General features: G+C 40.9%; 4 protein-coding genes across 25 annotated transcripts; 1 reads left to right on the top strand and 3 right to left on the bottom strand.

Annotated features, from left to right (window-relative positions):
• Positions 1 to 9,778: 9,778 nt before the first annotated feature.
• ND-B14.7 (NADH dehydrogenase (ubiquinone) B14.7 subunit) lies at positions 9,779 to 10,831 on the bottom strand. Its single transcript, XM_017072520.3, has 4 exons — positions 10,713 to 10,831; positions 10,264 to 10,526; positions 10,110 to 10,204; positions 9,779 to 10,040 (listed from the first exon to the last, which is right to left on the bottom strand). Exons 2-4 carry the CDS (start codon positions 10,518 to 10,520, stop codon positions 9,883 to 9,885), a joined length of 510 nt encoding a protein of 169 aa, XP_016928009.1. The 5' UTR covers positions 10,521 to 10,526; positions 10,713 to 10,831; the 3' UTR covers positions 9,779 to 9,882.
• Positions 10,832 to 11,136: 305 nt separating this feature from the next.
• Positions 11,137 to 19,901, bottom strand: RIC-3 (RIC3 acetylcholine receptor chaperone). Of its 22 annotated transcripts, none has more exons than XM_017074430.4 (12): positions 19,744 to 19,899; positions 17,777 to 18,188; positions 17,142 to 17,261; positions 16,423 to 16,580; positions 15,214 to 15,354; positions 15,031 to 15,157; positions 14,851 to 14,871; positions 14,249 to 14,484; positions 12,849 to 12,995; positions 12,685 to 12,777; positions 11,962 to 12,108; positions 11,137 to 11,904 (listed from the first exon to the last, which is right to left on the bottom strand). In XM_017074430.4, exons 2-12 carry the CDS (start codon positions 17,970 to 17,972, stop codon positions 11,770 to 11,772), a joined length of 1,521 nt encoding a protein of 506 aa, XP_016929919.3. In that variant the 5' UTR covers positions 17,973 to 18,188; positions 19,744 to 19,899; the 3' UTR covers positions 11,137 to 11,769. The 22 variants fall into 22 exon arrangements, 20 of the variants coding, with proteins under 20 accessions (XP_016929919.3, XP_065719350.2, XP_016929920.3 ...); XM_065863278.2 differs by lacking the exon at positions 14,249 to 14,484 and adding an exon at positions 13,261 to 13,361 and having other exon boundaries at positions 19,744 to 19,898; XM_017074431.4 differs by lacking the exon at positions 19,744 to 19,899 and adding an exon at positions 18,563 to 18,708.
• Positions 19,902 to 20,425: 524 nt separating this feature from the next.
• On the top strand, positions 20,426 to 22,203 carry Sou (required for meiotic nuclear division 5 protein souji). Its single transcript, XM_017074064.4, has one exon. It carries the CDS (start codon positions 20,600 to 20,602, stop codon positions 21,941 to 21,943), a length of 1,344 nt encoding a protein of 447 aa, XP_016929553.3. The 5' UTR covers positions 20,426 to 20,599; the 3' UTR covers positions 21,944 to 22,203.
• Positions 22,204 to 22,210: 7 nt separating this feature from the next.
• LOC108009590 (U2 snRNP-associated SURP motif-containing protein) lies at positions 22,211 to 25,877 on the bottom strand. The gene is made up of 12 exons (XM_017074062.4): positions 25,730 to 25,877; positions 25,554 to 25,670; positions 25,211 to 25,497; positions 24,726 to 25,153; positions 24,474 to 24,658; positions 24,371 to 24,414; positions 23,977 to 24,309; positions 23,673 to 23,915; positions 23,435 to 23,618; positions 23,123 to 23,375; positions 22,702 to 23,063; positions 22,211 to 22,645 (listed from the first exon to the last, which is right to left on the bottom strand). The coding sequence occupies exons 1-12, from the start codon at positions 25,784 to 25,786 to the stop codon at positions 22,268 to 22,270; spliced, it is 2,871 nt and encodes a 956-aa protein (XP_016929551.3). The 5' UTR covers positions 25,787 to 25,877; the 3' UTR covers positions 22,211 to 22,267.
• Positions 25,878 to 25,883: the final 6 nt, after the last annotated feature.

Consider the following 25,883-nt stretch of genomic DNA (forward strand, 5'->3'; position numbering starts at 1 on the left):
CCCATGACAAAGGAGACTCATATGATGGTGTGGGCAAACAAACGTGACATTTGCCCGGAAAGTTCTGTGGTTTGACCGGGAAAAACCAGGGGAACGGGAAACGGAAGTGCACAACATGAAACCCAAAGCAAACACGTATGGAAAGGGAGCTGATAGGACGATAGTGATAGCCATACACCCATATGGAAGAGATGAGGCCCGAAGGTGAAGCATTTGCACGCCATTAACACCCACCAACATTTATTCCCATACCCCAAAACCATCTCCGCATTTTTGGCCTGCACGTGCACTCCGTCTCAGCCACAAAGTTCGAGTGGAAGAATGGCCATAAATAAATGTCATAATGCAATAAAAACGAAAACAAAACAAAAAGCATGCATATGTACTTAAGTGGCACAACTCAGAGGCGACACGCGACCGCGACCCCAAATGCAAAAAGATATATACAATTGTATATGAAAATGCAGCTTTATGTATGAACAATGCATATGGAATGCCAAAAAGGAAATCTGCAACGGAATTGCATGTAAGATGGAAGTGATGCCGAATTTTTGTGCGTGGGCGACCCTTGGGAAATATTAAAGTGATCCCATGGAAATAAAAACAGAAATATTATTTGATAAGCATTATTGTTCACAGTCTAAGTTTTATTATATAAGGCTCATAAAAGATGTATAATGATGATTTTTAATGATCTGTTACACAAATTACTTCTTCTTAATTGAATGAAATTGTGATGAAAGTTGTTCAACCTACATATGTTGTCAGTTACCTTTGTTTAACAGTATCACAACAGTGATTATGAGGCACATTTAACGGCAGTGAAAGAATTATAACTACAGCTATGTATAAATTGAAATACGAAAATTCCCTCAACTCTTCTTTACAATCGCGTGTTTTAATGTTTGTGCTCGTGGGTGCGTGTGTCGCAGTCACGCAAAAGTCTTTCGATTTCGTCCAATGCCAAATAAGGCATCCATCTTTTTAGTTTTCCTAGGGTAAAATGGGTATGCGGCTTATAGACAGCAAAACTATTGTAACCTGGCTAGCTAAAACATGAGATTCAGGAGTTTTAGTAGAATAGAGATGTTTGTAACTAAGACAAAACCTTAGTTTTGATATATCCTACTTACATACCAAATTTCATATCGATCAAACAGAAAAAATAGAAATTCTATCTAGTCAAAGGCTGGGTATTTCTTGGTCGGGACTCTCCACTCTATAGGTATTTTTTGTAGTTTATGCTGAGCTCACCAAGCGCGCTCGACTGTAACAAGAAGAATGGGGAGTGCTGCCGTGTGACATGTGGATTTCTTGTGACAGCTTTTCGCAAAAGCTTTAGCACCCAGATCTCAGCTCGCAGACCAACCTATGCAGAGTTTATTTGCATAACTCACTCTGAGAAAATCGGCAAACTTGCTTTATGGCAGCCAACAAATTGCAATCAGAGGATAGCTTGATAACCACGCTCGGGAATTTATGCGATTTTTTGCAAATCCAAAAAAAGATAGCATATATAGAATAGGTATATTGCATTATCATTACTCATGATATCATGGTTTTAATCTGTGGTAAATTTTTTAATAATAATTAAACATGTATTACCCCTGGTGATATTAAAAGTTAAATGATTCAGGAAGAGACAACACCACTTATAACTGCGGTGTTATTATACAGATCGCAACTGTTTTGCACGATTATATCACTCGTACTATACGTACTCACGAACTTTCTTTTTTGGGACTCCAACAGATCTACCAAGTTCAGTTCCGGTTGCTGATTCTTTTGTCTGGGTCTTGGTGCGTGTGTTCGGGTTCGTGTTTTGGGTGAAAATGATAGTTTATTATCATAATTAATCCGGGTTAATGTTTATTGTTGGACAGCGTTTTGCTGACTTTCGCTTGTGCATACACATATATATTTTTCGTAAGCTTCTTTTTTTAATAACGGAATTTTTAATTTGATAAGAACTCAAGATAAATAATCACTTCCCAGGGGATTGTTGGCTTTCTTCGGAATAAATATTGGACGCAAACAGAAATCATAACTCAAGACACGACTCATAAAAGTTCTCTGCCGCTTACCTCGGACCCATTTGCCAGTTAATAAATATCAAAAGAGTCCGAGGGTTGACTTCGTTTTGTTTGTTTTGGGTTCACTCCAAAGGGGTTTTAGAGCGGATAAACAACGACTTAACAAGACCGCCGACTGCAGACCAGGAGGATGGGTATCGAAGTCAGCGGAACGGGACAGGAGGTCCTGGCAGCCCTTTGAGAAGTAATTTTTTTGGCAGCTGCTATCCAAGGGGGTTCATTACCGGTTTATTTTTTTGGAAGGACGCGTGCGCCAAGTCAAACGCAGGATAACCCGTAAGTGTGTCCTGATGGCGCAAACGTAATTCTATTTATTTAGTTTCCCCCGATTTTTTATGGTTACTGCATTTGCAATTCCCTTTAAACAGAAGGGAGGAGAAAATGGAGCGGAGTGAGGATTTTTTTTCTGGATAAACAAAGTCTGTTAACATTTTTTGTTTATTTATTCCCAGCTCGTAATATACCGGAGGCTGTTCGGAAATCGAATTAAAAGAACTTCGTACCCTGCAAAGGGTAAAATACGGATTTATTTTATGACTTTCTATATTCAATTAGTCGAAATATCAATTTGTATTCCCCATACTTAAAACCCCCCTATGCGCATTTTTGACATTTTTGGAAAGAAATCTGAGAACGTATGCGTTTCAAATTCAATTTCAATAATGTCCCCTCGGGGTTGGCTATAAATTCTATCGCCTGACACTCTATAAACATGGAAATGGAAACTGCAATATATTTTGTAAACTTAACATTAGTGGAAAAGGTTTTGATTTGTTTCGAATTTTAATGACATACACCGAAGTGACGCAGGGTGATGATTTATATAGATCCATTGACGGGGGATGTACTGCACCACAGTGTGGATAATTTTGACCCAAATGGAAGTCAAGTCCCCCTCCCGCACATGTGTACGTACTCCCACCACCGGAACAGAAATTTTATGTGAGTTGTGCGTGATCTTAGCAATTATTACCTCTCCGACTTTCAGACTGGGTCCGTGCCGTCAGCGACAAATCTCCTCGGTTAGCCGTAAAATCGAGAGGCATGTGGAAAAGTGATAATCGACGAGGTGAGGAATAGGTTTTGACACTCAGAAATAAGAAGATTCTTTTTATTAATTTTAATGGCCCAGCTCACTAAAATAGAAAATAAGTAGAATGAAAACATGTTTGTATACAAAGAAAATAGGCACTTATAACTCAGTTCTTTAATCTTTGTAACTTCTCTTGGAATTCTCGGTTTCAAACAATAGAGATCCCATAGATACTTTGATATAGAGGCAATTGAGAAAGAAACCGCAAATTTGGCGTTGTCAGTAGAACGAAAACTTTCGTATCTAAACGAATCGAAACGATGGCAATCCAATAGATATCAACGAGTCGCAGACGATGACAAGTACAAAAGTCGCAATTAAATCGTGAGAAGTAGTGGGAGAAAAGGGCAGAGCCGAAAAACACATTCAATAGATAGCTGTAATGTGGAATAGACAGACCGAAAGAGAACACAATGCCAATTGTCTTGGGTGGGCGTTTCTCAAATGGGGGAAGAATGGTATAGCTACAGAAAAAAAAAACGGAAGACAAATCAATCGAATGGAGAGCGGAGCGTTTGCAGTAGCCTGATGAAATCGCCCAGATACTAGATAAAAGTATAAGTACCACATAGCATGGAAAATTGTTTTGGCACGGAATGTAAGGAAAGCACTACAGTTTGCTCTGAAATTAACTTCCTGCTAGTTGGGAAAACTGACAATTTGACAGGAAAGAAAGACTTTCCTTACAGCAACAAAGAAGCAATTTATGGTTATCAAAGATCCCCAATTGGCTACGATTTGAGTTCAATCAGATACGCATAAATATAGTCGTATGTACTTATGGTGGAAGGTCTCTTATAAAAAGGGAACAATAAACAACTTGAGAATAAGAATCTTGCTCTAAAAAAAATTTACAAATTTTAAATATTTGGTATGTAGTTATATATCAAAATTAAACTACATTAAAACTTGAATTTTTTAAGTGCAACAACGAATCGTAAAGTTCCTAAACTTCGATAACGGATTAGTTATTCTCGTAGAATTCACACAAAATGTTCCCAGCCCTTTCGTAGTTCATTAATCAATTTCATGAGCAATAAATTCGATTTTCCTCTAATCAACATAAGCGAACAAATTGAGGTCAGTTTTCCTGAGTCAGCATTGCGCAATTGAAAATTCTATAACTCTACGTTGGATCAGCAAGCGGATCGAAAAACTGTGATTTGTTCTGCATAATTGAATCAATTGAGTGAGTAGGGGCCCCATCAGAAGCAGCCGCATAAAGATCATTTTCATAATTAAAGCAACCGAAAGAGATTCGGAGAAAAATTAATGGAATTGTTAATAATGCGCCGCACAGATTTCCCAGAGGCCCTGCATAAAAGCGCAGTGCTCAAGGGGGCCACAGAAATCTCGGGAGGCAGTACTAAAGTGAAGCAATTGAAAGCTTCCGAAAATTTTCCCTCTCTTTATTCATCTTTTGCGCCGGCGCGGCCAATGCACTTTTGGTAAATATGTAGAATTGTATACACTTGAGGGCAAAATACTATCATCACGCGGACTTGGATGGCTTTATAATCCTAAAAAATGTGTATTTAATAACAACATAGATAAGGTAAACTACAAAATTTTAAAATTAAGTATTATGTTAAACTTATTCTCTTTAAATACATACTTGCTAATATTGTGACTTTCGCTGTTCCCAAGTGCGTAATGGATCGATTTTGGGAGCTGCCATTAAACACACTTAAGCCTCGAACTCGGACTTGAAAATCAAATTTAAATACCACTCAGACTCAAATTAATTCAGCATGCTCAAGTTTTATGAGTTATCAATTGAGACCGTTTTTGTACCGAGGCAGAGGGAAAAGTATCGACTGGTATTGATTGGAAATATGGGAAGCAGAGTTCAAATGCGTCACGATCACAGTGCTGCGGTAGAATCGCCCCGCCCAGCCAAAGATTTATTATGCTGGAGAGCCGAACGGAAGCCTCTTCAAAAAGCGAAGAAAAGAGGGAGCCGCAGCATTGGGAGAATCGGAGGAGAAGAATGGCAGTTGAAGAATGCCACTTGAACAGCCAGCGACGCCGTCGAGCACTCGAAGTTCTTCGTTCTTCTCGTATGATGCATGTGAGAGAATGAAGAAAGCAATGCGATCGAGGTGGAGCAGAAAACTACAGAGGGGCTTCTGTAAGTGAAACTTTAGAATATTAATAAATCTGCAATGTGGACTGTACAATTCAGTGCAGAAACAGTACTTAGAATCAGTAAAGGATCCAAAATTTGGTTGTGGAGGGGAATATAAAAAATTTTTTGAGTAAAAATCAAAATTTGTGGAATACACACATATTACATATACTTTATAACCCTTTATATAAAACATGCTTAGAATAAAGATACATTTTGATAAACAAAAAATATAATATTGAAATATCAGGATAAAACTAGATTCGTAAGTATAAATCGTGTTTATAAGGTTTGACTGTAATCTCCTTTTTCCATAGTCACCCGACAAACAAAGCGCAGGAAAAGAGGAGCTTCGCTCTAGTTGAACAAAAGGAGCAGTAACCCTCCAGCCAGCTTGGAATGGAAAATAATTGCGATTCCAGCTGGAAAACGAAGGCATTGGAGTTGCATTGCCCAAGGCCCATGTGTCTCACTTCATTTGCAGCAAATGTTGCATGTCCCTGCCAGCGGAATCGTACTATACCCACTATATTGAGGATCGAGAGGGGTTAGGACAGGGAACTGTCGCTTGTGACGAATTCCTATTTGATTTATGCACTCCCCTCTCAGCATATTTGCATGGCTTATGCTCACGCCCCTCAACATTCGATGTAGTTTTATTACCAAATCAAATACGATTCGCCATAAAGTAAACACTTTCGTCGGAAATCTGTTTCACATCAGCAGTGAACACCACATATGTGGGTACACAGAAAATTTCCCAACAAATTGTACTTTTATTAATATTGTTATGTGGAAGTTACTGCCCAATCAACCATTGTTTTTAATTCCCAAAAACAAAAACCTTGCATTATTTAAACAAATATGATGGGAATAGATGTATAAGAAATCGTTTCAGGCTCTGTAATAGATCTCAGAAAAGACGAACTTTTTCCCAGAGCATCCATTTGATTGATTAGTAGCTCTTCCTCCCAATCTCCAATTACACGAACAAGGGATTGGTGGAGTGTTAAATTGACTTACGACCAGCACCAAAAAGAGTTTTTTGAGTATTTCTATTTAGATTGTCTGAATTGATGAACTCGAAAAGGAAACAAAAATCCAATCAATCTTTTGCTTCCAGGGAACGGGAACCCAACGCGTGCTCTTGTCATTTGGGGCTTCCCGTTCCCCCGTCCAATATATATTTACATAAATATATATATATGTGATGCCCAACCAGCTGCGTCTGCGCAACGCATTCAATCACTTCATTTGTTTCCATCCGCAGTCTTCTTGGGATCCAGCTCCATCTCATCGTCTTCTGGGCGGCACGTTCGCCGCGGCAGTAAAATGTTTTATTTACCCTGCACTTATGACCCCGTTGCGGATCGGGTTAAGTGAATCTGATACCCATATACAATATACAATATGCCCATCGCTGGCTGTTGCATTTGCATCTTATGAGGCGGTTGTCTGTTCGCCGGGGCCTCGAGGAGATCGAGCTGGAGATGGAGATGGAGTTGGAGGTGTCATTGCAACCAAACACAGACAAATGCTGAGGCAACCACTCCAACTCGTGTCGTCTTCTGTCCAATGATGAATTGTGTCCCTGATTCCGTAGACAATCATGATCGTCAGATGATACTGTGGCTTCAGATGGGTTGTATTCTTCATAAAAACAGCCAGATATTCAACAGAAAAAATTCATATTTTATATATTAACAAAGCATTCCTATTACATTTTTAAAAAACTATATATTTTTTAAAATAAACATAAACCTTGGTCAAATAATTGAATTGTGTAACATAGTTTAATAATTTTACCATACTAAATATTACATACTTTTGAATAGTTAAATAATTATACCATATTGAACCAAAAATGAATTTTGGCTTAACCATTAAGTAAATGTTAGTTAATCAAATTTTCATAATAGATTTGTTACTTTATTTTTGGATCATGATGGTAGGAGAGGAAAAAGTTGTATGATTGGTTTTTCTATAGGGTTTTCATTCTTGTAGAAGTATTAAAATTCCCACTGTAAGATGGTGTTTGACACCAATTGAATGGAAACAACAAAGGCAGCATAGCTACACATTCATAGGCACATTTGTAGATGCAAAGATACAAAGATACATAAATACAGATGCATTTACAAATGCGTCTTTTGTGTCGCGCCGATCTTTAATTGCAGAATAGTGAGGGGCTCAGGCACTGGGATAACCTTCAATGCAGTTGCAGATGCAGTCGCATTTGCAGATGCAGTTCTCTTGGCTGCAGCACTGTGATGGTGATTAATTTGACAGTATGTCGCCCGATCTGCGTTGCGCGGGCTTTATTAAAAGGATTACATGCCGCACAATTCCATAAAAACGCATCTCCATCGGCGTGAGTTGAGCAGTCGCAGTAATAAGATTAATTACGAGCGTCTTGCCTCGACTGCAACTCCTTCTCCGCCTCCTGCCACAACCATCTCCACTCAGCTGCGTGACCACTTCACTTTCATAAATGCCACAGTCGTCAGGCAAAATAATAGGAAACCTTTAAATTAAAATACCTGAATTTTAATATTTTTTTCTTATCCATTTAGATTAAATTAAAATATCTGAATTTTAATATTTTTTTCTTATCCATTTAGAAGCTATTGACTTGATATTGAAATGCTAAAATATACAAAGTTCTAATAAATACCTGTCACTAGTTATATAATCCAATAACCAAGAATGTATTTCTTTTATTGGAAGAGATTTCTGTAACAGCCTGGATTACTTATACACATAGGTGTATGTCTGTGCATATGAATCTTATGGGTTCTAAATTTTATTTTTTATTGTTTAAACATTTATCTAAAAGAGTTATTTTTTTAAAATACAATTTTGTTGTTTCTAACAGTTTTATTTATTTAAGGATTTGTCATTGGTGAATCAATGGTTCAATTTATCCGATTTATAAGACCATCTTAAAATTCAAAAACAGCACCACTATTCGTGGGATTGCAACTGTATGTTTAAATGACTTTCTGTCTGTGGACAACTCCTCAATTCAATATTTTGACATTACAAATATCAGCCTCATTTACTGCCTACTGTTTCATTAATTTAAAAGCATTTCGAGTACTTTGACTCCCTTTTTTCGTCAAGCAGGGGGTTGAATTAATCCCTGCCAGAAATTAGCATATTCCCAAGTGTTAGATCCTTTTGACACGCGAAGACAGGGGTATTTTGAAAACGATAAGAGGCGACAATAATTGGAATTGAATAAGTGCTACCGATGCGTTGTGCCTCCTGATTTATGGGGAGGCCAGGAAACAAGAGTAAAAACAATTAGTTTATTTTTAATTAACTTTCGGCTACCCCAGTGAAGAGTCTTTCGCACATACACAAAACTCCACATCCCATTCCCCCAGGCGAATGGCCAATGATGATGTCATTCCCGCAGCATTCATCTCCCATAAATCACACGGCGATCGCGAAAATCCCCCAGTTTATGCTGAGAGCCATGACAACGGCCGCACCAACAGATTCGCCAGCTTGCAGCCAAGTAAAGTGGATGTGGATTGGTGTGGAGTGGAGCCAGCTGCCACAGATTAGTCAGAGTCAGCCAGATTCGGATACTGGCGCACTTCGATTCGCTCGCTGCTAGGCTGCTCGACTGGTTTTCAGATCATTGGACATCCAAGCTGGGTGCGGATAGGTACCAAAGATCAAGGTGAATGGCGAATTTAATGCTCTCTAGAGGTCTAAGACTCCTCCAACTCATTATTTAACTAAGAGCAGCAATTATTACCATTTCCATCTGTTACATAAAGCGCAGAATCATCAATATGTTGCCAAGACTTAACGGTCTCCAGCTTAAGGGTCACTCCCCTCGTTCACATTACTTTCATTCGTCATAAAAATATATCTGGCAAAAAGTAACCCGAACAGCAAAGAGAATCCGCAAGACAATATTTTGAGGCTGGCAAAGGTTAAGGAAGATATTGGCAAAACCTCAGTACAGCTTGGGCGGCTCAAAGAAGAATTTCTATGGGCTGGTCAAAATCAATCGATGGATGCCTATTCCAAAGCCCAATAAGAAGCGCCAAAGAGCCAACATTAGTATGCATACAATGGCATTTGGTACCCATGGCCATGCATATGTATGCTCGGGGCATGACTCACCTCTCCAGGTGAAAAGACCCAAACATGAGTAAATGCACATTCATGGATTTTAAATGGGCCGATGAAAATAAAGAAATAAACTGTTGGCAGCACATAAGACTCTGAGCGTGACTTGTTTCCCCCAGGTTTTGGTTAGTTGCTTTTGCGCTGGCCTCTTTGGTTCCCCCACTTGTGGGCCGTCATTCATTCACGCCAACTGTTGATAAGTTTCTGTGACACATTCAACTCGTTTGCATATCCAAGCGGCTAACGAAGCCCAGCTTGTGGCACCATTAGATAGGGTTAATGGACAACCACGGATTGGCGACAGCTGGGGTGGCATTATCACTTCTCACTTAGCTTTTATTCGGTTGCAAAGGCAAACGGAAACGGCCGAATCCTTCTCTCATCGAATTACCATTAAACTAAACATATGAAACTAGACTTTACGCCTTCTTCTCCGTGGTCCAGTTCTTGGGGCGATCGGCCATGATGGTCCAGTCGTTGTCGGCAATGTTCAGGCCACCGTATTGCTTTAGAGGAGTGTCGGGGAAGAACTCCCAGCCCTGTTCAATGGACATCTTCTTGATGACGCCAGCAATGCCTGGAAGGGTAAAGGCAAATATATTGTTAATCAAGTAGTTCTGGTTTCTGGTGTGAAGGATCAGCTAACCCAGGAAGAGGCCGGCGCAGAGACCAGCTACGTGGTTGTGTTTCCAGGCTCCAAAGACGCCGCCAGCAGCAAAACCGCCGATTAAGTAGTTGATTCTGTAATTGAAATATGTGGTTACAAACAGGAGAGATCAACAGGTGACTTCCTCACTCACTTGTCGTCCTTGCCGCGGGCATTTGTGGCCGCCAGGGTGGTCAGAGTAAATGCCGTGGCCATGCCCATCAGCGGACCGGTGTTGTAGGCGAAGCGGCCCAAGGTGGGCAGGTAGCCTTGTGGCTTGGAGAGGGTCAGCACATCGAACATGGACCAAGCCAGTCCGGCGGATACCGCGTACTTGTTGGTGGCCACTATCTTGCCAAAGGCATCCTCCCCATCGGGATGGTCGTAGTACTTGGCGCGGAGCAGCGACATGGTTGTCTGTGAACCAAATGGAGAAGCAAGAACCATTAGCCACAAACAAAATTGTGAGATACTGAGCACCTCATGCTCTTTTAGCCCTCTGGAATAGTGTCAATTGTTCCGTGATATTTCTGCTACCCCTTGGAGGTCTTCTTAAGGGTAGAATCTCCAGAATTACCGAGGAATAAACATTAATTTACTAACCTGCCGAAATTTACGTAATTATTGTGGCGGAGATTGACAAAAAACAGCTGATGGCCAGTGTGTACCTACGGGATGGAGAAAAAAGCAAAATGTGTGCTGTTAGGCGCACTCTGTTAAATCACTGTTGCACCACTGTTAATTTGAAAATAATATCATTCACAGAAGTAAACGATCGTTACTTTTTTAATAATTCAATGAAAATATTTTTATTTATATTTTATACATATTAATCTGTCTTATAATATTCAAGACTACAAATGAATACAATAAAATCAAGAACAAGAGTTTATGATTAGGAAGGATTTCGTCCCATTTAATCAAGATCTTTTCGAGTATATTTTATTTCAAAAGTCTAAAACTATAAATACCTTACCTTATCGATTTCTTGCAGTTGGTTCACATATAAATAAAACGCATTTAGATATCAAGTTCGGTTTTCAATTTATTCATTATACTAGGTTCACAAACGCTGTAGCACTAACTTTAGTTGTTTAATCATAATGTGCAATCGATCGGAACTTTGAGTAAATTTCCTTGACAAGTTACTACGGGGCTCTGAATGCGAAGAGTTCTCAATAATAAATGATGCGGTTGAAATATATATGCGCTTAGCTTATAATGGTAGACTAGTATTTGCATTGAGTTTCAGCTAACAGTATTCACATAAAACCATGCAGTTTACGAAGACCGCGGTTTTTCTAATCAAGTTAAGGAGTTTTCCCGACATGCAAGTAGGACTACGTTTGACCGAAAATGAGAAAAGTTTTTCAAGAGCAGAAAGACAGGGTTTGTGGTTTTAAAGGGAGACAAAACGTTGGCGTTTTTAAATCAAAACAAAGATATCAAAACATACAATATGTATATACAAATAAGATATCAAATTATTGGCAAATCTGTTTCGTGTTAATCAGTCATAATGTTCGTCGTTTAACGAAATTAGCAACGAAATTTCACTCGGCCCTTGCAATATAGTTTCCTCTGAAAAAATCGTCGTTATCATTGCCAAAATGTGGGTATATAAAATTCGAGCGGTATACATTAAAGTATACATCTTTGTCTACTGCTCGTCGTGTCCAATTATTTCGATGTCATCAGCCAGAGGACTTTCCACTGGGGATTTGCCTGCATTTCCATTTTGTTGATTTGCGTCCAAATTAATCAATGACAATGTCATTCTGCTGCTAAGAATGATCTGATAAATAGGATCAAGATTAGTAAGTCAAGTGGTAGATGATGTGCTTATTCATACGGCTGGTTCCTCGGCTGATCCATTGAGCTCAGAGTCGTAGACCTCTTCTTTGATTTGAGAGTCGGCCACCAAAATCTGAGAATCGTGGCCCAAAGCGCCTTCCAAATAAATGGCCTGCGGCTCCGGCAAATTTTCTTCCAATTTGGACTGAAATTGGTAGAAGATTAAACTTATTATATCAGTCATAACCTTTAACAAAGCTTGAACATATATGCGCAGCTGTAGGTTAGTTTTCTTAACTCTAAAATACAATATTTATGTTGTATCCTTTTTAAATCCTTTAATAGAACATAATAAAAGAAAAATGAATCAAAAGCAAATAGAAGAAAAAAGTCACAGATTTTAAAATCAGTTAAAAGTTATCTTAAAAGTACAAAAGGAAAAAAAGGACGATTTTTAAAAAATAACGTGTTTATAAGACATTTGATTACTGAAGAATGAAACCTCTTCCTAATATGTAATGCAGCAAAACTAGAGGCTATGGCAAAAGGGTCACACAATAAAGTCAAGTTATATTTTGGGGTTTTATTAACTTTAGATCCTAATTGGATGACAGATTAATTAGGAAAACATACGAGTTCATTGTTTTTGGTATGGTATTGGGAAGTGTTAGGCCCAGAACTTATAGGATGGTTGGTTAGCAATTAGTCATAGGAGAAGCTTAGAAGTATATAACTTAGAACTGGATCTGCAAGTGGTGGGTTGTGCGACTGTGGCACTTACATGTTCGCTTGGCGCTCGGAAAACAGGCGTTGGAGGGCGCCCAGTCCACTTGTGGCCGCCCTCGCAACTGGCTGTTAACTCCATGCCGAGTACCTGCACCAATATTCGATTATTTACGTCAACGGCTCTACGGATTCCAGATGCAAAATAATATTATGGCCTACCGTTAGTTCCCGTTCAGCGCTCAGATCCCGGCGTTTCCTGCCTCCCTTCGCCGCTGTCTCCTGTTCCGGTTTTTGGTCGGTGTTTGCATGTCCGTTGGAAAGGTTCTGCTTGTCTAGTTGCTCTCTCGTTTTTTCGTTGTCGTTTTTCTGGGGGACGCATATAAAAAAGGGTTAGACATCACTCTCAAAACACCCTAAATCTCAGATCAAAGCAAGAATCTACAGCCTCGAAACGTAAAAATAATAAACGCATTAATTACTTCAATTCGTTGTGGTTAGGTGAAACGCAACAAAACTCAATTAGTCGAAGGATCTTGGTTAATAAACAAAAAGATTAAATACTCGGATATCCAAGAGTTAGAGAGTTATATATTCAAGGATTGCCGTGCCGGACCCTTTGACGGTCTCTAACCTTATTCGAATCAGTTTCAGTATCGCTCGTCGCCCTCTGCTTGTCTTGGCCGTTCAATTGCTCATCGGCCGCGTCTATCAAACCTTGTATGGCCGTAACAACTAAGCCCCAAAAAAATGGGGTTTCCAATTTAACAAATCATTGGTTCATTTTTTTTTTGGTTTGTTTTTTACACACATTTGTGAGAAACATGAAAAACGTAGAAACGACAGAGAGTGAATATTTATATAGTAGATTCTGTTAAGCTTAAACAATGGAATGATATTTGCGATTATCTTAATTGGCAATGTACTGGATGTATCGGTCTAGAGAAAGTGTTCGAATAGATATCGAAAAAGACTTTTTTGAATCGTAAAATATGTCCCCATCATAAGAGTTTAGTTGAGCGAGAGATAGAGAGTACTCAGTGAGAGATGCAAACACATTTAGACAGGATTCGTTAGTTAGTACGGGTACACAGGTGGTAAGATATGGTAGTATATCGCATGCCGATAGCAGACAAGCAGGTTAAAACAGAAACAGAGTCGGGTGAAGTCCGTTCCATGCACTTGTTGCAAATACATATAGACAGAATGGATAGGGTAGATAGGATTTGGGGGTCAGGGAAAAGAAACCATTCCAAGGATTCCACTAGATCCACTAGAAACCAACAGAAAACAGAAACAATCTATGTATTTGCCGGCTTGTACTTAGTTGTGATCTGAGTTGTTGGTCTGATATTGGTCTGTTTACTGACTGATTCTATGTGAACTGAATGATGGTTTAGTTTTTTGTCTTAGAAGTTTGGCTGCCGCTTGAGAAACTTGAGGGCAATCATCTTGAAAATGAGAACACAAAAGAGGATAAAAAGAGATTAATAAATGATGGGAGTACGCTGAACTGAAATCACTACGATGATGTGGTACTACGTAAATGTATCTGAATCATTAGCCTTAGCTTTGTATCTGTATCTGGTATCGTTAACTGGTTTCCATGGTTCGATGCTAACCTTTGCCTCATACTGATCGGTGTTCATTTCGGCCACCAACTGGGCCATCGCCCGCTCCGTGGACTCGAGCTTTTGGCGCAGCTTCTCGATCTCCATCAGTTGCTCGGCCTCCTTCAGCTGCTGGTGGTTCTTCAGCGAGGTGGACAAACTGCTGGCCACCTCGGTGGCCGACAGGCTGGCGTTGTAGAGCTCCTTTTCGGTGTCCTTGGCGGCCGGCGACTTCACGGCGGCAGCTCCTATAAAATTGTCGTACGATTTGGCTTTGAGATTGATAATCAGGGCCCACAAAAAAATGACTAACAAAACTAGGGGGTATTTACACGGGGCAAAGGAGTGTTGCAACAAAATAAATATATATGTAATAGGTATATATCCATATAGGCGTGATTGATTCGGGGTTAGTAAATATATAGTATACACAACATCTAGAGTAAGTACATCTAGGTAAAAATGAATAAACACATATTTGCTACGACAATAAAATACTAAACCAAATGAGGAGGACATATTTCAAAACTCAAAAGGCCTTCGCCGAAGTCTAGAAACTCAAGATACGAACGGAACTCTATGGTCATCTATGGTACCATCGGTATCTGGCTTACTTGTCTGATGCTCTCGCCAGCCTTTTTCGTAGGATGATTTTTGATATTTGATTTTCGGAGTGCGTGGGCAGAAGCAGAAGAGTACAAAATGAATTTGTTTTGGTTAGGATTGACTCGTGAGTGCATGTGTTTGTGCTGTAATTATCCGGAAGATGGGATCCGGCAGTTTGTAGAACTCACCCAATTTGCTGCTGCCCAAGTCCTCCACCTGACTGTGGTTCTGCTTTCCGAAGACCTCCTGTCGGAACGATGGATTCGATGGTGTTGGTCCGTACGGTTCATTGGGTACTTGCTTCTTGAACATTATCTGCAAGGGAAGGGGTACGTTTTTTTGTATAACTAAGTTCAAAGCAATGGAGTTACCTTCATCAAGGTGTAGCCGAAGAACACCACAATTCCGACCGTGTAAAGAGGCATCAGGAAGCCCATGCTACTGCCACGCTGCTGCGGTTGATGCAGTGCTCCAGCTCCCATGGGCGGACGCATTCCAGGAATGGGTCCAGGCTAAAAATGTTATTTTATTAATTTTTTTATAATAATAACATTATTTTTCAACCTTAAAATAACGAGACAATAAAAAGAGGTAGCTATTTAAAGCTTTATAATAATTTTATAATAGCGTTTTGATAATAAAAGGGTTTCTTAGCATAGATCCTAATAAGTTTTGTTCAAATGTAAGTTCCAGTCTATTAAGGATTAGACAAAATATAAACGGCCATGATATTTAAAACAAGGAAAAGACGGAATTTAAGTTAATAAGAACTTTCCAGAAAACCAGGCATGCAATAACATTATCGATAAAGTGTTATTAAGTGTTATCTTACGGTTCTCCATATACTCTGTTTTCTAATAAATTTGATAAAAATCGAACGGATGTAAAAACCTATCGTTTTTAATAGCATTCAGTATAATTTTGGGAGATACATTTTTATAAATAAAGTTACAGCTTAATGAGTTTTATGATTACGGGGAAAATGTAATCATAAAAATTACGTATCCTCCCCGATGTACACATTTTAACATGATGTTATTAAATACCGTGCTTTTTAGGAACTGACTCATTTTTTGTTTGCTGTCAATATTTTTTAAGTGCAGGAAATTCATTGGCTACCAAATTGAGTTTGCTTTCGACCTGTAATAATAAAAATTGCGTATACGCCTTGATGTATTTTGACATGAACAGCGTACAGCTGATTTTGTTCTCTTTGGCTATTCTACCATCTATTTGCTTTGGACGAGAGCGAATTGGAACTGGCGCACTGAATTTGGCACAAGTTCAATATGTAGAAGCACATTCTGCCGATCTCCCACTCATCCTTTACAGATTCTTTTTGTGTTTTCTTTAGCGCTGTCTTTTGCCTTCAATTTGCGTGCAGTGTCATAAAAACAAAACCCGAATCCAAATAAAATAAACGTTTGGCTATTTATAAATGACTTCCAACGCGAGCGCGGATATGTCTCATCCCGCCGTCATTATAATCAGTGCGACCACAGCCGCCGAAAAATGTGTATAATTGTGGATTTATCATCCGGAGAATAATGCAAATCTTATGGTTACAGCCGAAAACTTACCCGACCGTCCACAATCCGCGGAGGCGGATTGCTGGGTGAGGTTTTCCGTTGTTCCAGTATCGGAACTGTTTGCGTGGCGGGAATGGCACGACCCCGCTCTTTCATGGCCTGGTATATGGATTCCGGATGCAGGTGGGCTGGACGCTCCTGGCGCAGACCTGAGACGAGTACGGGTTTATTAGTTAGCCATTTATTTCCCTCGATCTTTAGGTAATAAAACACAAAATTCGGTTAGCAATAGCAGATTTAGAAGGTGGAAGTTACGGAAAGTTAACTTAAAAACAACACAATATTATTTGTAAAGCTAAACCAGCTTTAGACATCGATTAGATAGGATTATTGCTAATAGCAAAAACAAGTATTATGAATACAATTTTAACTTCGAACTAAACAATTATCTTTTATAACATTTCACACTTCAAAAAAACTTTAAAATCTTTACATTTGTTCGCATTGTAGATCATTATAAAAGCCACACAAGGTTAGTAAAGGGGTAATGTTTTTAAATAAATAAATTGTGTTTCCCCAAGTTAGCGTAAAAATGTAACGAATTCTCTTGTTTTGTAGTACAATCTATCCAGAACTTGAATGCCCTGAGAAATAATTTATTTTATTTCTTTAAACACAATAAACATCTTATTAGATAAGTATTACATATCGTTAGAAAAGCCCAAGAAGGTTAGTAAAATAAATTAATAGAACACCGTTGCTTCACATACTTATTTCGCCCGTGTAAACATTGATTTGTTTGCGATACAAATGCGGACCGAATGGCTCTACAGGGTCCTTTTTTGAGACATTCATGAACTGCTCCCTGTCAAGCACAACGTCACAACATCCTACAACATCGACAGCGCAGCCCACACAAAACACCAACCACATACGGAAATAAAAAGAAAATAATACAAAATAAAGAATAAATTATGAAAGAATAAGTATCAGTTATTTGATAAATCGTAACACTTGTAAACCCTATGGATTTTCCAGGGAAAATTAATGTAAATAAAACTTTAAGAACGAGTAAATATTGTAGGATAATAACTAATTACTTTTTAAAAATATAACATACAATCCGGTATGATAGAAAAATATTTAAAAACAATAAAAGTTAAGGTAAAATATGTTTGGAAGAGATTTCTGTAGTATTGAACATTTGCTTAATTTTATTTTTATACATGAAGATAATTTTGAACCACTAGTGTTTACCTATGTTGATTGACCAGTGACATTAGAGAAAAGCTCGTTTGGAACTAAAGAATTTCTGATTTAAAAAAATATATATTCATTCTGTGGAGGCTCTACAATACCGTCCAAAAGAGCTTTTTATAAGAGTACAGGAAATCTGAGGACTCACCGCCGGGAGCTGCTCGCTGATCCTTCAAGTTTTGCTTGGGCGGCGGAACCCCGCCGAACATCATGGGATGGAAGACCTTTGGCCAGAGAATGGCGATGCATCCGATCACGGTGACAATGATTAACGCAGTTTTCTTGGGCGTCATTCCCTCCTCGACGGCCGGGGGCCTTTGCTTCGATGTGGCTGTTGCAGGCATTTTGGCTTAGATCGGTTTATATCTCGATTCTGTATGGCTATTGGTGGCGGTTAAAGCTAGTTCCTAAGGCAACTCTGCTTATATATTCCTGATCGATTTGGTTCGTTGATGGCTCTTTGCGAGCTGTTGACTATGTGGTTGCTTCTTTTTGGTTAACTTTGACATTGGCTCATGTTGGCTGGTTAATGGTTGGTTTCTGTACGTTTAAAGCATTATCTGAAAGATATATAGATGCATAATGTGGTTACACGCTTCGTTGAATTTTTGTTCACACCACTGGTCACAACGAATCACAACGCAAAACGCTGTACGCGTTTAAATATTCTTGCGGGAAAACAAAAAAGTTTATTACATAAATAGCGGTCCCGATCTTTTTTATTTTTAGCTCGCGCAATTCGCTCTTTTCGGCCCCGTCTAATAATTCTTTATTATTTTCACTTTTCCTAGCACACACAAATCACAGGGGCTCTTCACAATTAACGACCGCATAAAAAATATTGAATGTTTCTCCAAAGAAAGAAACGTTTTAATTTGGAAAACAGTTTGACGGCTGGTAGGCCCAAAAAACTGGACAGAGCGAGTGTGCTTACGCAAAGTTCGAATGTTGTTCCCGAACTGGGCAGGCAAATTTTTGAAACTATTAGCGAATTTTCGCCAGATCAGATCTGAAGACCCGACACGACGAAAGCCAAAGCTATTCGCGTTCGGTCTTCCTCATAATCGTCGTCGGCCATTATTTTTCTTTTATTTTTGATGAGACAAGTGATTTGCAGCTTGGGCCTGCACCGGGAATTTCCGAGGGGTTCCCAAACAAACAGCAACAGTCAAAACTTTATTATTGTCGTATCAATCCATTCGTTTAAAAAATCGTGTTTACAAATAAAATATGTTTTAGAAAATATGTGGTTGAGTCGGTTTTCTGTTATGATAACTAGTAATGAAAGAGTTACAGTTTAAACTCCACCCTAAGTAACCGAAAATTTTTTAAATTTTCGGAACATTTTTTGGAAATTGAAAAATTAAACTTTAATTTGCATGTTGAGTATGATTGATCAAAAAAATTAAAAATTAAAAAAGTGCAGTGGTATAAAAATCAAAAATCCTAAGTTTTGAGTTACTTACAAAATAGTGCCTAATTAGAAAAGCTAGTAATGACTTTCTGCTTTTATCTATATACATACTTTAGTAACTAAAGTTTAGCTATACGATAGAATTTAAGACATTATTTAATCCCTTTACGTAATGAAAAGTATATTTTAGGAAAAGCAATTGTTAAGATATCTAAAGTGTTGACTGACACTGTATGTACCCATGCGAACTTTTCGTGTTTTCATATTTTTCATTTCGCAGCATCTTCTCTCTTGTTATCACACACACACACATACACTAACAAGTATAATGAGTTTTCCCAACGTTTTCCATTTCGCTTTCAAACGCACTGACTGGGAAACGGCGAAAGTAAAATTGTTTAACCGTGCACTGTTGTTATTTTCATTGCAGCTTTTTATTTTAGCCACCTGGATTTTTATTTCACTTTGTATTTTCTTGGCATTGTCCGCATCCACAGATCTATTTTTTTGGAAAGTGATTTCTTGTTCTCAGTGCTTTTATTTTTGGAGGTACGGCATTGTAATTTCGGTTCAATGTCGTTCGGCTCAAGACTCATCACTTATTTTTATTTATAAAATATGAATTCAAAGTGTGGAGATTTCGCACCCTATGTCCTTGGAATTCTTCTCAAGTTTTTCAGCACATTTTGATAAGTATTTACCAGTTAATTAACATTAACACCTTAGGATTAATTTCAAATTTCGTTATCTTATCTAACTATTGCTAATTTCAAACTGTTTGTTTGTCGTTATAAATTTCTCTGCCAGAAGCAGCAGCAATAATAATTGATTTTTCCGTCGCTCGAACGGAGATGGGCAGCACTGCCCACTAGTCGATACCTACTCGTAGTATCGATACTTTCCATATATTTGGCTTTAACAGAGCATTCCCACTACTTTTGAATGTGTGTGTTGAGCGCCGAAAATTAAAACACCAAATTATAAATACAGAAATTTAGTTGGATAAATGAAGTATTCTGCTGTTTTTTTTATAAACCCATCAAGTTAACTTCTTCAAAAATGTTAGGTTTTAAACGAAAGGATGGCAAAGCCCAAATTGCATGTTTGGCTGTCAGTACGCCATAAAGTCTGCTTTAAAAAATACATGCTAAAAATGTAAGTTTATTGACGCCATTAAGCTTCCATTTCATAAACTCATAACTTTTTATTGGATACCTAGGGATAGAAGAAGGCACAAGTTTTATTAATTAATAATTAATTATTATCATATTCTATGATACCTTAACTGTAGTGTAAACGCCTACAACACTTTTGAGTATTCGAAAATGATGCGAGAAGTCTGAACGGACCAATAACGATATTTTGAAAACATCGATGACATGCAAGTTGACATCGATGTTTCGTCTCCTTTGTGTTATAAAATTTCAATAAATTTATAAATACTACGCATTTTCCGCTGGACAACAAAATATAGACGTGACTTTGGAGAACAATAGTGCAAGAAACCCATAAAGTCGAGTATCCTTTAAATCGAAAGTCAAGGGGCGATTGGCGTGGATGGTTTCTAGGCTTTCTCCCACGAAACTGGAGCTAACAATGGACAACGAGTCGTGGGCCTGTTCGTCGGTGGAGAAGGACCTGACCCGAGTCGTTACCAAGCTGGAGCAGCTGCACGAGAACGCCTCGGCGGACATCGGGGACATAGCCACCCAGATGTCGGAGCTGGTGGAGGTTCTCAGCAGGGCGGAGCAGCTGGTGACCACACTGAACTCGAGCACACAGGTCTCCCAGGACGATCCCATGGGCGATGCAGGTGGGGTGAGCATGCAGGTGGAGACGGAACCGACGGCCCCGCAGCGCCTCACCGAGCGTCAGATGGAGAGCATCCGGAAGGCCATCTCCAGGTGCAACGAGCGGGTGCAAAAACTGTCAACGGAGCATCGCGATCTGCACGGCTCCATCTCGAAGATTGGCAAGGCCATTGACCGCAACTTCAGCGCCGACTTCACATCCACCATGCGCGTTGACGTCCTGCAGGACGAGGAGAACCTTATGCTGCTGAACAAGGCCATTGCCAAGCACTATTGCCGCCAGGGCATGGACGATGTGGCCCGCACCCTGATCCGCGAGTGCAAGATGTCGCCGGAGCACGCCCAGGATGTATTCGACTCGGAGCGCGAGTTCGCCGACATCTACGGCATGTGGGTGAAGATTCAGAAGCGGGATTTGACCGACGCCCTCAAGTGGGCGAAGATGTACTCCCAGCAGTTGAGTGACCGCCATTCGCTAATAGAGTTCCGGCTGCACCGTATGCGCTTCATGCAGCTCGTCTCCTATGGGTTGGATTCGCAGCGCGAGGCCATCTGCTATGCCAGGCTGAACTTTAAGAAGTTCGCTGTGCGCTACGAGCACGAGATTGCCAATCTTATGGCCAGCTTCATATATCTGCCGAGCGGGCTGGAGAACTCGCCGTACAAGCACTTCTTGGGCCAGGAGATGTGGACCGAACTGTCGTTCATATTCCTCAAGGATGCCTGCCAACTGCTGGGCATCAGCAAGAACTCGGCCCTGTCCGTTGTGGTCAACGCCGGATGCACTGCCCTTCCCGCCCTGCTCAATATCAAGCAGGTGATGCAGTCGCGCCAGGTGCTGGGCATGTGGAACGGCTGCGACGAGCTGCCCATAGAGATCGATCTGCAGCCGGAATTCCGCTTCCACTCGATCTTCGCCTGCCCCATCCTGCGCCAGCAGACCTCCGAGGACAATCCGCCCAAGAAGTTAACATGCGGCCACGTCATATCTAACGACGCTCTGCACAAACTGAGCGTTGGGCACATACTCAAGTGCCCCTACTGCCCCGTGGAGCAGAATGCCGAGGAGGCTGTACGCATCTACTTTTAAGCAACACATCTATGTATTCACCCTACGATAATCACCACTGCTTATATGGCCAGGCTCGGGCAGTTCGAGGACTGGTGTTGGTTGGTTGGCCGGCTTTCCTTAACAAATCGTAACCATTTTAAGATAGCTTGCTTAGATTCATGTTTTTAGACAAATTCGCAGAGCGGAATCGAACTACCTGGGCCGTCTGTTGTGCGTGTGTTCCACATCCTAACAAACAATTTAGATTTAAAATATATATACTGTGTATTTAAAGCAAACGACGAATGTGTTTTTATGTAGAATCAATGTTTAATTAAATGCGAATCGTCCGAAGTGCAAATTCTAGTGCCTATGCTTGTGCTTGTGCTTGTCGCTGCGGTGTCTCGGAGGAGATGGCTCTTCCCTCCGCGAGGATCGTGAGGAGAAGGTGGTTGGAGAACTGCGTGAGCGGGACGACGAACCTCCGGCCGGGCTCTCATAGCGGGAGCTGCGAGAAGATCCAGACGGACTTCGCGATCGATTACGCTTAGACGATTTGGAGGAGCGGGAGGTTTCTGGCGAGTAGTCTCGGCGTTTCGATTCTCCAGCGGAGTACGGAGAGTGCGAACGTTTGCGCGAACTGCTGCTGAACTGTGCTGCACTTTCACTGACCTTTGAGCCCTTTGGTTTGCTGTGCATGTAGCTCAGAGGAGAGTCCACCGTAGTTTCAGATCTCGAGTCCTATTCGAAGGGAATTGATTTATTAAATCGGACTTAAGGTTTGTAAGGAGACCTACCTGTTTGAGCAATCGCTTGCGGAAGTATTCCACTTGCTCGGGCACAGTCCAACCGGGCTCTAGACGCCGTTTTCCAGACTCCAATTCGTCCTGATACTGAATGGCTTTCAGTTCAATTTCTCTTAACTTCTGTCGCTTCTCATCGCTGAATTTCTGTGGGTTGTCATCTTCGCTCTCATCGTCCGAGCTAAAGAACTTGGGAGGATCTGGTGGATCGAGGGTGTCCCATTTGCTGGTAGTAATCGCCTGCGCTTCTACTTGCTGGGGGTCAACTGTCTCCCATTTTGAGGGTATAAAGCCGGGCATTTTCGACGTAGGCTTGGTATCCTTTTCCAGTGGTATACCATCGAGGTCCTCATCAACTGGAATTTTAGATTTTATGTAATTAAAAAGCAGGTTTCAATGACTTGTACAGGCTTACAAGGTATGCCATCAATTTCATCAAGGTATTCATCTCTTTTTGGCGTTTCACGCTTAGGTGTCGCAGCATCAACGTCGGGTATGGCTCGCATCAAGGCGCTCTTAAGCAAAGCAGCTCCGTCCAGAGGCACTCCGTCAAGATCTTCATCGTCCTTTTCCTCTCCGGAGAGCGGGGCACCGTCGATATCTTCGTCCAGAGCCTCTTCAGAGCGTGTTTCTTCGGCTTGAGGTGAAGAACTGTCCGGCATGACGTACTAAAAGTCAGATTTTATTATAAAAAATATATAGTTAATAATAAAATCCACAAACTAACCGGTTTTCCGAGGAACTTGGCCATCAGCTGAGCCATAAACTCCTTGGGATATATTGTCCAGTCCTCCCAGGTGCGAATTACATTGCAGACTCTAGACTTAAAGCCCTCCGCTTTCAATCGGCTCTCAAAGTTTTGGTAGTAATTATGCAGGTTTTCAAAAATATCCAACAGTTGCTTTTCAACACTGAATAATAAGGGTTAATCCATGATTTAGCCTCAAAATAACTAATAAACTTACGATTTGCGAAAGAACGAAGCATTGGCCACTTTAACCGTGCAGTTGTGGAGTATATCGGAGATCAAATAAAGTCGAGCAATCTTCTTTGAAGCTAGAGTATTCAAGTTGGATAGAGACTCTGCGATGCATTCGCAAATTTCATCGGCAGCATCAGCATGCTCTATGCAGAATATCATGGCGTCCCCAATGCGGGCGCGTTCCGGTGTTAGTTGCCTGATCAGATCCTCAAGACGATCTCGTTGCCTGTGGAAAGTAAAATTGTAGTTAATTATATTTCTGGAAAAAGTATCTTTGTTGAACATACGCGTTGGACAAGGCTCCTTTGTGCACCACAGGGGCATCAGGATCAACAACAAGCTCATCTGGCATGCCCTGCGTGTAAAAGTTGGCAATGGGAGGCCTCCAAACCGGTCCGTCCTTGAACATTCGAAACTCATCCTCTCGCCATTCATTGGGCGTGTCGCCCTGCAGCAAGGAGAACAGCTTCCATCGGTAGTATATGTGGGCAGGACTCTCGTTATCGAAGAGGAACGAGAACAGTGGATTCTCCATTTCCCGAATCATGATCAGGGCCTCAAACATCGGACCCTCGCGTATCACAAACTCGATCATCCGGTGAATGATATGTAGTACGGCCCTGAAAAATTGCACAATCATGTCAGTTGCCATAAATTAAAAGTTCTGGGAGCAGTTTTTACTTCTCTGTTGGGATGTGAACTTTAACGACGCATTTGGCCAGTATCTATTAAATTAAACAGTGTCAGTTGTACTTTTTATTTTTGAAAATGGTTTCTAACTCACCCTCTCCATATTTTCCTTGTCTTCTTCCTGGTCGAATTCCTTGTAGTTCTTCTTGGGCAGTACATCAGCTTCACTTGGTGGCGGTTGGGCGTTAAAGGGCAATCCCGATGGAGGCGGTGGAAGGGTCATCTCCAGCAGGGCTGGAGGGGCAAAGATAGGCGTGTTCATGATAGGCACAGTCTTTCCTGAAGAACAGATGTAATGAACAAATCATAAGTACATTGAACTCAACGATTTTCAGCTGTAGGTTACCCCATCCTAAGCGCATCTCGTAGCCCATGATGTAGCGCCCATTTAGTGTCCTCAGAGCCCTCTCGGCATCCTTGCGACTCATGTAAGCCACAAAGCCGCAGTTGCGTCCCCTCTGCTTTTCCTCCTCGGAGCGGGGCCACATTATTTTGATGCTGGCAAGGGGACCGTAGCGCCCAAAGATTTCCATGAGCTGCTGCTCGGATATCTTGGGATTCAGATTGCCCAGGTAAAGATTGGTGGTATTTGGATCGCCGGTATCGAAGGACCCAGCATCCTTGGAGCTGTTCGAGCCCTGGGAGGTGGTGGATGCACTGCTGCTGGGCACTGGAGCAGCTGCCGCTGCCGCTGCCGCCGGTTGCTGGGCTGGCGGAGCATGGGATACGGCTAGATGCTTGTACTTGTGGCGTTCCTCGCGCTCTTCTTGGATTCTGCAAGCAAATAATAATTAGAAGGTAATATCTTAAAGGAATAGCTATGTAGCTCACTGTCTCAGCTCCTCCTTGAACAGCTCCAAGTTGCTTTTTTTCTTCTCCTGGTTTTTCTTTTTCAAAGGACCTGACTCCTTCTTCAGATCCGAGGCCAGAGTCTTAGCATACTCCTCGGCCTTGTCCGCGGTGGTCTTGTCCTGCAGCTTGGAGACGGGCTTGTAGAGCTTGCCCTTCTCCGACTTGTCCTCCCGCCGGGAGCCTGCATCGTAGGTGCCGGCTTTGACCCAAACTTTGGAGGAGGGAGTGGGCGCATCTTGGAAGGTCTCCACGAACTCTTTGAAGGCCTGCAAGTCGTATGGGGTTGTTAACTGACTAAGATGGATTAGAGTTAGTCGCCTACATGTGCCGCAGCCGCTGCATCCTCCTTTTTCTTCTGCTCCTCGATCTCCTTCTTGGACAATTGTCGTTTGGAGAAGGTGCCCACGGTAAAAGCCTCCAACTTCTTTTCGCTAATCCTCTGGAAATAAAGCCGGTGAGTATAAAACTCCTTTACCCCGATATTGAGGATACTTTTACCTTCAGGCTGGTGGCAGGTGGAGCCGGTTCCTTGAGTTTATTCACTGGTTTACTCATTTTTTCGCGACAATATTATCCACATTACATTTTCTGCAAATACAAATAAGTGTGACCACCCTCGCAGTATGACCGTAGGCTGGGAATACATCACGAC

Source organism: Drosophila suzukii, chromosome 2R (genome assembly GCF_043229965.1).
Source record: "Drosophila suzukii chromosome 2R, CBGP_Dsuzu_IsoJpt1.0, whole genome shotgun sequence".
NCBI classification, from domain to species: Eukaryota; Metazoa; Arthropoda; class Insecta; order Diptera; family Drosophilidae; genus Drosophila; species Drosophila suzukii.